The sequence below is a fragment of the Micrasema longulum genome, unplaced genomic scaffold (genome assembly GCF_059751315.1).
Source record: "Micrasema longulum isolate JH-2025_06_02 unplaced genomic scaffold, ASM5975131v1 h1tg000998l, whole genome shotgun sequence".
Taxonomy (NCBI): domain Eukaryota; kingdom Metazoa; phylum Arthropoda; class Insecta; order Trichoptera; family Brachycentridae; genus Micrasema; species Micrasema longulum.
The window spans coordinates 534-12687 of record NW_028278186.1 but is presented as its reverse complement, the minus strand read 5'-3'; the positions used below and the strand labels follow the sequence as shown (position 1 = coordinate 12687).

General features: G+C 34.4%; 2 protein-coding genes across 2 annotated transcripts in view; one reads left to right on the top strand and one right to left on the bottom strand.

Annotated features, from left to right (window-relative positions):
* The window catches only part of Root (ciliary rootlet coiled-coil, rootletin), a 122447-nt gene extending 114528 nt beyond the window's left edge, over positions 1-7919 (top strand). The window contains exons 27-34 of the mRNA XM_088232577.1: positions 1207-1383; positions 1894-2001; positions 3519-3698; positions 4060-4433; positions 4648-5068; positions 5155-5322; positions 6710-6844; positions 7447-7919. Of these exons, the coding sequence (XP_088088703.1) occupies positions 1207-1383; positions 1894-2001; positions 3519-3698; positions 4060-4433; positions 4648-5068; positions 5155-5322; positions 6710-6844; positions 7447-7551 (1668 nt within the window). The 3' untranslated portion in view covers positions 7552-7919. The remainder of the gene's footprint in view (positions 1-1206; positions 1384-1893; positions 2002-3518; positions 3699-4059; positions 4434-4647; positions 5069-5154; positions 5323-6709; positions 6845-7446) is intronic.
* Positions 7920-9830: 1911 nt separating this feature from the next.
* Rap1 (RAS oncogene family member Rap1) lies at positions 9831-11832 on the bottom strand. Its single transcript, XM_088232598.1, has one exon. It carries the CDS (start codon positions 11692-11694, stop codon positions 11140-11142), a length of 555 nt encoding a protein of 184 aa, XP_088088724.1. The 5' UTR covers positions 11695-11832; the 3' UTR covers positions 9831-11139.
* Between the last annotated feature and the right edge of the window lie 322 nt (positions 11833-12154).

Genomic DNA, 12154 nt, shown 5'->3' with positions numbered 1-12154 from the left:
AAAAGCTTATATTTTGAATAAAAATAAATAAAAAGTTTTTTTTATTCGCAAGAAAAAACATTTATTTTAGGAGTATTATTTCCGTATTATGATTTCTGGAAGCAGCGCTGCTAATAAATTTAAAAACATTTTATTTTAAAATATCACATATTTAATCAATTATAGTTAAAAAAAAATTCATAATTTTTTTGAAATAAGTAAAAAACTGCGATAGTAACGGTATTATTATTTTATGCAATCAATGTCGGATAAATTTTCTACAAAGTTTGAAAGTATGCCAACTTTGTATTGCTTTGAAATGAGACCCATTCCGCTCTATCGGATAAACAGCACGTATTATGTTATCGCGACATACTTGTACTTAATGTTTGTTAGAAGTGCACTCGGCGGGCATACTTACGTGTGCGGTTAGGTCAAACCCTGCCACTCCAATATGCGACAGCGAATATCACCTTGTCAGTTGTCATACTAAGGTCCCCAGAAGTGCAGCCTTTTCCCATCAGCGAGCATGTCAGTAGGTGGCTGTCGTCCTGGGTTGTGCCGCAGTCACACAGGATATTATTATCGAAGAGGTAGCCTTAGGAGATTCTTTTAACATCAAGTTACACCCCCCCTTAGTATGCTGAGGGTGATCTGTAGAGAGTAGAGTAGGTGTTCACCTACTTGGATACCATCGTGTGGATCCATCCACAGTCTCGATCGAATATCCTGTTGCCACAGTTATTGTATATTGATAGTTTTATCATTAGAATTGTAAAAATCTGCCTGAAATATAAATACCAGAATACAACAGAATACGGCATTTGTAATAATACTGTGTTGTTTACATTTTGAAAGCTTCTCCATTTTAATTGGGAGGTTTTTTCAAACTAAGAATACCTCTGATAAAAATGTTAAGCTAAAAAGCAAACATTGTTTAAATTATTATTTTTTACTATATATAGGTACATCTAAGTAATTTTTTGTACAGTTGAAATTTATTATCTACTAATACGGGGAGCATTTCTTTGCTCAGCAATAATGGAATGTCTCTTATGAACAAATATTACTTATTATAGTTTAAATTAAAGAACACTTTTTAGATCTAATGTCCATATTTTTAAAACAGCAATGATGATTTATGTTTGATGGTAGCATTGTTTTATAATTAAAGAGTAATAAGCAATAAGAATGTTGAATTTTTAAACTATTTTGGTTTCCTTTTAGGATGATTTGAAATCCCAAATTTGCGGTTTGCGCAAGCAGTTAAAGGAGTCGACCGAACTGAAGAGTAAGGGAGACGGAGAATTGACTGCGTCACTTAATAATTTAAGGTCAATGGAGGACAAGAAAAATCAGATCCAAGCAACCCTCGCTCAGAAACAAGCACAACTTCAGGCACAGGTAATTTATATAAAAGATCGACCAAAAGTATATATTATTTGATTTATCATCTACTTATACAATCTGTTCAAATTAGTAAAATAAAAATTAGAACTACAACTAATTTTCATGGTGGCAACACCTAATTTTAAGTGGCTGTAAAAGATGTTGCCATATGAGCAAAACTATAGAATACCAACGCTCTTAATTATAATTTTTTGATAGATTATACAAACTTTTAATTAGATGTTGGTTTTGTAGTTACTTGTCTTCTAGAAACGCTTGTCAAGGCAGGAATTTCAATATTTTGACTAACCGGCATAATCAGCATTAAATTATTATATTGACGGGCCCCATGATTAATAGCTGACGTTTGTCTCATGCACAAGGATTCTGAGTTGATTCCTGGTGAGATCACAATAATTGGATGTGATTTCCCTCAATCTTTTATGTTTTGCACTGTGATTGGGTCTGGGGTTAGTAGATAGATAATAGAATCAGCGGGTTAATGAATATTGTCTTATTTTACAGACTGAAGCATTGCAACAAAAAACTGATGAAGTGAGTTCACTAAAAGAGAAAATTACTTCCTTAGAACTCACTCTAAACAGTGGAAATGATGAGAAAGGGCAATTGGAGGTGAGTTAATAAATATTTATAAATATCTACCAACAATGCATTTTATAAATTTTATCAATGTCTTATACTAAATAATTTAATAATAATAATTATAGTTTATTAACTTAACAATTCCCAACATTTTTAGGGTAAAATATTTCTCTGGATTGTGTAGTCTGCCAGTTAGGCTAGGTACAGCATGTTTTCTTCCTTCATTCCATGTCCACTCCCTAGTTGGAGTATATGGTATCCATGAAGAATCTACCGGCATCTCTGTCCGCTGTCAGCTCTTGTGCATCCTCCCAAGTCAGGTTCGCGTCCCGTAGTTCTGACACAAACTGCCGACGAACAGTCATCAGCGGACGTCCAGGACGTCAAGAACCTGATGCTTTGTAAAGAAGGCAAGCGTGGTTCAGACTCTCAGTAGGCATCCGCAATACATGGCCAAGCCAACCGTATCGCCTCCGCTTGGAGACAGTTGTCACCGAGTTCGCTGCGTCCATTCTTCTTCTGAGATTCTTCTGAGACACCTATTCTCACAACTCAGTATTTTGCTGTTTTGGGCCCTAGTGAGGTGCCACGATTCGCATCCATAGAGGAAAATAGGTGTTATGCAAGAGTGTTTTAAGGCAGAGATTTTATATACGCAGAGCAAAATAATAATAAAACATGACTACCTGCTAGTGGATTTACTGAAGTTGAATTATTTATACTTTTATTTATGAGTATGTTCGACTCTCTCTACTGAAACCCACAAACCATTTTTTTATAAATTTATTCCGTGTCATGGTTTTACAATGTTCGGGCGATACATGAAATATTTTGGGTCCCAAAAACCTGAAAGTTCTTTTCCTGAATTCAATATTGTACATTTTTGAGATATCATAGCATTGTAAAGAATCAATGTAATTACTTTAGAATGAAACAACATTGCTATTATCAGTTTGGTGATGTTCATTAATAACAAGATAGCCGGGCCGTGACAAAGTCACACATATGCCCTTCCGACAGTTTTGAGATATAAAATGAATGTCGATCCTGAAAAAAGGGGAAGTATAGTTTACTATATGAAATTTTTTAATAAGATCAGACATTTAGCTTTATTGTGAATCTGGTTTAGTACATTTTATCAATGATTATTTGGGATAGTTGCTGAATATGCATCTTGAGTAGTTTGTGCTATGTATATGTGCCGCATGTAATGTATATGTTTGTGTATGTTTTATATGTGCGTTCATGTGTGTGCGTGGATGGCTCGGAGTGTACATTCGGTATTTTTATTTATTACCTCCATGGAAAACGCAAATGTTAACAATTATTCTTTTTTGAAAACTTAATTGGTCTTTTTATGTTAAAAAATGTTGTTTTTAATACTTATTATGTTTGTTTTATGACTCTATATTTTCTGAATAAAATAAAATAAATAAAATAGCATCAATCTAAGGATGTGTGAAATTCCATAAAAGATAATATATTATATGAGTTTGATATTTTTTTCCCTTTTGTTATATTTGTGTTTTATATGTAAAACATTTTAGGAGAAATCAGAAAAGCTGCGAATTTCTCTATCTCGCTGTGAGGCAGAGAGGAGGGCACTAGCCGAGGAAGCCGGGCGTGCTGAGCAGCGAGCAGCCCGCGCAGAACTCCAGAGGGCTGCTCTAGAAGGGGACACCCGGAGGCTACAGCTGGCCAGGCAGGACAAGGATGTTCAAATACAGGTGCTAATATTGATACCCTTACAAATGTAAAATAACAATACCATAAGCGAAAATGCGTCAAATCTCTATATATAGTCAAAATATTTGACTGTATGGTGAAACACATTTTCTTAAATGCTCTAATTTTTACCGCATGTAAGAAAACATTTTTTATAGCTGATTTCCCGTAGCACTGAACTTCCTCATTCCACATATTTTCCTTATTATGAAACATATTTGACACAAGAGGATTATATTTATTATAATCCAATCTACTGTAGGAAAAAATCTTACGAGTAAAACGCACACATTCTAAAAATAAGTTTACAATACTATTGACCGAATGTACAATTATTAATTTAATTTAAAATCTATTTTATAGAAACTCCAGGAGCACTGTGATATGCAAGGAAGAACTAATTTGACTTTGGAAGAAAGATGCACATCGCTTAAATCAACAGTAGATCAGCTAAGTGCCGCCTTACAGAAGGCAGCCACTTCTGAGAGCGAGCTGAAGACTGAATTGGGAAGAGTACAGCGCCAGTTAACGGAAGTCAAAACTCATGAACATTCTTCTTCTGACAAACTTAAACAGCTTCAGAAATCGCTCAGCAATTGCGATAGTGATAAGCGAATATTGAATGAGAAGATGGAAGTGATAAAAAATTCTCTAGCTGAAGTGAAGCGGGATAAACAACAACTTCAAGATCAAGTTCACAGGCTGAATAACCAGGTGGCCAATATGGAAGTCCAAAGGTCAGTTTCATTTCTTGGGAAAATTTTATAATACTAGGTTGAACTTTATGTTGGTAGAGAAATACAATCTAGTGATTATGTTCGAAAATAAAATGTTTATGTCAATACAAGAAAGCAACGAAATGTTTGTGATATTTTTTCTATTCAAAATAAATTGAGAATTTTTAACTTATGCTCAGTTGATTTTTATGTTTTCGGAAACTATTTATTTCAGATCAACTTTGGAGTCCCAGTTGCGCTTGACAAATTGGGATGGTAAAGAAATAGACAGCGACACAGAACGAGAGCTTCACGCAACACAGAGGGACAGATCAGAACTAAGAGCTAAAGTGGATTCATTATTGGACAAGATCCGGCAGTTAGAAGCCGAGAAGCGAGCTGCTAAATCCAATAGAAGCAAAAGTTACGAGAGGCCGGAGAAATCAATATATTCAGATAATGATTCTGTCACCGGAGGGCTGTCAGTTCGCGATCTCAAGTTGGGTGCAAGAGACTCGAATATTATGAGGGATTCTAACATTGCATTACACTCCTTGGGAGCAGATCTTTCAGATCCTTTGACTGCAATGTACGAACAAGAAAACAGAGATTTAAAGATTAAGATCAGAAGATTAGAAAATCAACTGGCCGAGAAGGTATTTTGTTATGCAATAAAAAAAATCCACTCCTTGTTATGGATGTCAAAAATATGAAATGATGGTTTGTTTTCTTACCTTTGCAGGAGGCGGAGTTGTCCATTTGTCGATCCAAAGACGTCGGTGGCTTGAGGGGTGGGGGAGCGTCTCGTGAAGAGATAGATCGCCTGAGGGCAGCTGCAATACAGTCAGAGAGGTTGCTGGAGTCCAGAGAAAGCAGTTATCGTCAGCAAATAGTTCGATTGGAGAGTCAGGTACATATTTTTTCTTTATGAAATATTATCTAAAATTCGTATTGTAAATTCATTATAAATAAGATTTGATAAAAAAATGAACCTCTTCATTTCTTTAAAAAGCATGATTATTCAAAAAGTATTCACTCTACTTATTTAAAGTTTTGCAACAAACTTCAGTGTTCTTATACTTACATAATACACACAATCAAAATTTATTGAAACAGTGTGATTTAACGTAGTACATAATGTTTTACTCAATTTTGAAGTGCTTAGTTGTAAATGAAGACTATATATAAAATTAACACAAATTTCGGTCAAACAATTGGTCTGCTTCTCCATTAAAGTGTACAATCTGCTTCCATTGCCCATAAGGACAATTAGTAAACACGATAAAACCGCTTTTGAGAAATGGATAATGGAGGTGGGATGCGCACGAATTGATGAGTGGATCAGGCCAAATAGGTAGAAAGATGTTTTTATTTATAGTATTTTTGAGTTTTATGTATTTTTATTATGTTTTATATTTATTCGAGATTATGATTTAATTATGTTTAATAAGGCATGTTTCTAAATTATGTAAAATGTCTCCCTTGGCATGGGACACCGGAGGCGGCAGTGTACGGAGTCTAGTTTAGAGAAATATTAACTGGTTGATATTCACGAATACAATATATTCTTGAATATCGAGGTGTCCATTTATATTGAAACTCAACTGGACAGTGTCTAAACACATTACCGCAATCCTTCCGTGCGCCTTGAACGTAAACTGTGACTGTATGTTAAGTGTGGGGAAATGATTTATTTTACGGTTCAATGAACCTTTGACAAAATTACAATAAAGCAGCGAAAGAAATCACGGCAAAAAATTACATATTTTTAAACTAAAAATAAAAATTTATTTACCTACCTGATGTTTTTATTAAATAAGATTTTCATGAATCCAATATACAGTAGGGCCTCGCTAATCCGGGCTCCCGATTATCCAGTAATCGCGGTAATCCGGACGGATGTGGCGGGGGAGGCATTTCACTTGTTTTTTAAGACAACTATTTAAACTTCTGTTTTTTTAGCTTCATTTCAATCATGCAGCTTTCCTATGTAGGAACATGTGTTTATTATTCACTACTGTTAATATTGTCGAGGTTGTCTTTTGATAATTAAGAAAATTTCTAATGTTAAACATATGTTTTATAACCATTTAAGTATTGTAGACAACCTGGATGCCTTGGTAATATACCAAGGTCCTGTTTTTTGCCTGTCCGGATTGTCGAGGCCCTACTGTATTACATAGGATATATGTTTACAGCATTTAAAATTAACAGTTGGAATATAAGTTCATTTGGAGAATTTTTCAGTTTTTTAAATTTATTTAGTAATTTAAATGTTTTATCAAATTGTTTTCTAGATTGCTGCTCTACGTAACCAGCTGTCCCAGGAAGCTCGTAGGCGGCAATTGTTTGTTATGAGATCAGGTCGTCACGGGAGAGAACTCCAACGTCTTCGTTCTGCTCTTGGAGATTCTCTCCGTACTGTGTCACAGGTGAGATCTTGTACTGACCCTTTCAAATAACTTATTCTAAGAATTCGTTGATAGATTCAACTTTTTGTTTCTTTGGTAAGATTTTCATTCGAAATACTGAAAAATAATATCTAATTCACTATTGCGAATTTGGTAAAAAAATTAAATTGGTATTTAAAAAAAAAAACAATCTACTTTGGGCTTATTAATAAAAATGAATAGTTTAATCAAGAAATTTGCGCATAAGTTTTGTTTTAATTATAAAATATCTGCAGTCGGGGTCTATGTTCGAGGCGCACGGAAGGAATGTGGTAGTGTGTTGTGACGCTGTCCGGTTGAGTTTAGAATATATTATTATCTTGAATATCAAGGTACGAATTTTTATCGAAACTCAACCCGGTAGCGTCAAACACATTACCGCATTCCTTCCGTGCGCCTTGAACGTAGACCCCGAATATATCACCAATAAAATGCATTTAACATGATAAAGTACCTAAATAAAAATATTGCATTCCTATGTTTTAAGTCATGCTAAACGTATACAAGATTATAATGTTGAATGTTTGGTTGTGAAATAGCTTGAATTTTAATCATGTGATGTAATCTTAATTTCTCTTCAACAGGAACCAGCACTTGATTCATTACTATTGGAACATGAGGCGCGGAAACTGGATAATACCTTGGCTCACAGTTTACCCCACTTCAGTGATGATTACGAGTCCAAATAAATTAATTGACCAAAAGCACTGCGATAAGAATTTCTAGCAAAATTAATCGAACTAAGAGATTTTCCAAATTCTAAAATATCTAGTCAAAGTAGTAGAATTACCGAGGGGAAAATCTTGTATTCACGAAGTATGAATGGGAGTTAATATAATTAAATGTTATTAGAACTCTTTTACCGATGTCTTTAGTTGGTGTTTAGAATATATCGTCAGATAGAGGAATCAATAGATTCATTCAAGAAATATTGTAAACAAATATATGAGAGGAATAAAATATCTTTGTTATTTATACAGGTCAAATTTTATTGAAATCATTAAAATAATAAATGAAGATCTTATTTTAATAAAGGTCAAATTACGTCAAAAGAAAATATTATACTATATGTACGAATGGCAAAAAAAAAAAAACATTTATATGTACATTTAAATGTGTTTCCCTTTGGTTAGAACAAACATTGTGCAAATTTAACATTTTTATATACATTTTATAAAACAATGTTATTGCAATAATGCATTAAAATGTCTTGAGGATCATGAATATTTATGTATAAGTGACAAAATATTTGAAAACTGTATTTCTAACAGAGACAGTAATTTTAGTAATACCAAACAATAACAAAGTCATGCCTAAACATACATAATTATGTAATACACATAATGGGTAATCTTTTTACAATGATATAACTGGTTTGTGGTAGTGGTAGAATTACTGTCACAGTATAAAAACACAGATGATTATATCAAAAAAAGTTTCAAACATCATTTGTGATTCCACTGAATATTAGACATTAAAATTATACTTAACAATCACTGCCACTAGGTTATGAAGTTTATTGTCAAAATACAATTTAATTATATTTTTTAATGTTGATAGTTATTTTATACAGTATATCTCATTTGATTCTCTTTAGGAAGTGATTGAATGCAAAATCATATCTGCGTAGCGTTTACTCCAAGGCACGAAGGCACCCACTGAGCTATTAATAAACATTGTAATATTTATAAACTTATGTTTGGCATCCTTTCCAAACACACATCATTAGAATAATAACAGAATTCTAGAAGTCTCATTAGCACATTTGGAAATGAATAAATTGTATTGTGGTTACCCACTACGGTAGCTTCCTGACCAACTACAGTTCCTGCTCACATAATGTAGAAACAAGTATTGTATGCTGATTACTAGAACATTGCTTTGACGTAGAAACTGATTAGATTACGCGAGCAGGTCAAATCTAGTCTTCAAGATCAGGTCTTGTTCCAAGTAACTCTTCAACTCTGTATTATTAAGACAGGTGAAGTATATTTATCACAAAGGACTTTATTTATAATATAAGTTAATTGGCAGTGTTGGAAAATGTTTTTTTAAAACTATTATTCTCGATCTTTTTATTTAAGTATAATTAAAGAAGAAGCTATGTTATTATGACTTGATTAATTAAGTCGTAAATTAACATAAAAAATATTACAAAACAAATTTGGTTGTTTGAATCAAAATATTCAGTTAGGTAGTAAATTTGCAATCCCACAATGTGTACATATTATGGGATGACATTTAATTTTAAATTAATAACTGAAATAATAAATTATGTATATTTTGCTTTTAATTGCATAAAAAATGACTTTTTCTCTTCTTTCAGCCCCATTAGTGGTTTAATCTTAATGATATAATTTAATAAAATCCTTCGCTGGGCTTGATCTTTGAAAGAAGATCTAGTTTCACTTCGAGGGAACACTCGGGTTGTCATCGCCAGCTGGTGAAACTGTCTGTTAATGAGTCAGTCAACTTGTCTAAGGTTGCCACCTTTGCCAAATGGTCAGACCGTTGTTGGGATAAAGGGTTCAACAAATAAAAGGTGTCCAGGTAGAAAAATAATGAAGAAATGTATTTACATAAATTATTTATATTCATTATACAAAATACTTTAAGCATAGTTTTAAAATATGTGAAATAACCATTCCAATACATAACTTCTCATTTCTAAATAAAAATAATATATATAATTGTAATTTATTACTTTAATCTAATAATTAATGATTTAAAATGATCTATCTAAAATACCTAGGATGATTTTGGAGGTGGCAACCCTAGGTTATACACGTCGCTACGACAGACCAAGTTTACAAGGAATCACGGACAACCCGTTAATTGTTCATCACGCTGGTATTTGAGAAACAAATTGAACATCACTCCTTCTCCAATTAAAGTAGCATTAAAATTACTTAACGTTTAAAGGAAATATAACCCTTGTTTGCAATCATCTCTTTGATGACTGTGTCTATTCTTGTGTGTCTAGAATGTTGACAAATGCAGTCGGAAGGGAATGATAATTATTTCGGCTTCTTAAATTAATATAAAAATGGCGCTGAAAGATCAGTCAAAGGCAAAATACAATTGAAAATGCAAATAATTAAATGGAACATTTATATTTCTAAGTATCAGTAGCAACTTGTGTCACTGTTAGATATTGTCAGTAGGTATGTTGAGAATGAATACAATCACATTAAAGAATAAATAAAACAACAACAAGGTGTTTTATTGGACCCTAATTGAGCACAAACGCAGTGTGCGAGTGTGCGTGACTACGGCTCTACACTAGGCTACTACACAAGCACACCCACACTCACACAGGGCTGGGGGGTGAGTCATGCGGTGGAGTGGAGGGAGACACCAATTGAACTCGAGTTTCCAGTGCCACTAATTATACACCGCAGCTTATCACCGTCCACTGTCCAGATTATTCCACAATGGGTAATGAGTTGAAACTGACAAATCTTGGCTGCAGTAGCAGACTTTTTATTTATTATAAGGTGTGCCATATTAAGAAACGAGGATATTCACAAATAAGTTTGAATGGTACGATAAAATATAGAGGTAAACATCGCGGCATAAATTGCTGATCAATGTTCTCCTTATAGTACATGGAACATGTAACAAAATGCATAACGGGTAAACATTTTAACATTATTGAATTTCTAAAAATTTATTAACATACTATAGTAGAAGCGAAAAACATTTAAAATTACATTAAATGACCCATTCATATGGAAAGTCTATCCATATATCCAATAACCGTAAAGTAAGAAGAACGGCCGTCTCGCGACAGTCGACAAACTGAAACTTGGCGCAGTCCTTCGGTCAGAGGGACAACCTGTCGGTACTGGGCACTGGGGTCCGCCAACTGGCGCACAACCCCCCACCGTCTAACAGCCTTCGACCGCGGGTCTCGGCGCCAAGTCTCAGCTATCACATTATTATTAAATATAATTGAATTATTTAACAATTTGAATATATTTGACAAATTATCCGCACGGTTCATGTTTCACTTGCGTAGATCGGTTGTGAAGGGGGCTCGACCGAGGAACATTACTCTAACGGGGATTGAACTGCACTCACTATGGTCAACGTAAGCTGCGAATATTTGTTCCAATATGATATGGAAAGAGTATAAGTAGATAAAATATAAAAATGAAACTTTCCGGGAGAAGTTTGGGCTCGAAGGGAACAAGTCTTAAAGAGAGTCTTTTCAACTTATTACTTATATACCTAGGTATCTTTGTGTTAACGTAACGGTCACCGAAACAATTGTTTTAAAGGAGAACGCAGATGGATTTCTTTTTCTTGTTTAGTTTCTTCTCGGGGGATTTTTTGTTGATTTGTCGTACTAGATCATAAAAAGTGTCGTTAACGTTAATTTTGGCTTTGGCTGAAGTCTCCATGAAGGCGCAGTTGAACTGACGCGCGAGGCTGGCTCCTTGCTCCTTACCGACCACTCTCTCTCCTTCCAGGTCGCACTTGTTGCCCACCAGCACCATGGGCACGTCGTCCGTGTCCTTGACTCGGAGGATCTGCTCGCGCAAGTCCTGGAGATCGTTGAACGTGGACTGGGCTGTGATGGAATACACTAACACGAAACCTTGGCCGTTCTTCATGTAAAGGTCCCGCATGGCGGTGAACTGCTCCGTCCCCGCCGTGTCCAATATCTCTAGCATACATTGTTGTCCGTCAACTTCTACTTGTTTTCTGTAACTATCCTCGATGGTGGGATCATATTTTTCAACGAAGATGCCTTGCACGAATTGCACTGTCAGAGCCGACTTTCCCACACCCCCACTGCCCAATACGACTATCTTGTACTCGCGCATATTATTATATTGTGTTTAAGAAAATTATTATTAAAATTATTTATATATTATACAGCTAACAAGCACATTAACAAGGGAGTTATTGCAAAAAAGCTTCTATAAGTCAAACCGCCATGACACCGTTAGCTGGGCGATGGCTGAAGAACTGAGTGTGGCCAGTGTATAAAACATATGAGTCACATTCCACACTGCGACCATTCCGGGAAAAGTACTTACGTGTTCGCAGGCATTCCAAATAATAATAAAATGATCTCATTTAGATCAGTATAATAGGAAATAAATAATTCTTATTGAGGTTCGTTTTTAGACCAACTGGTCATTAAAGTAAGCATAAAAACAGGTCGAAATTAAAAAGAATAGAATTTACATATGACATCTATTGAGTATTATTAGAAACACGACGCAAATAATACATACCGTGTTTGGAATACGTTTTGCTAACATTTAATTATAAAATAAC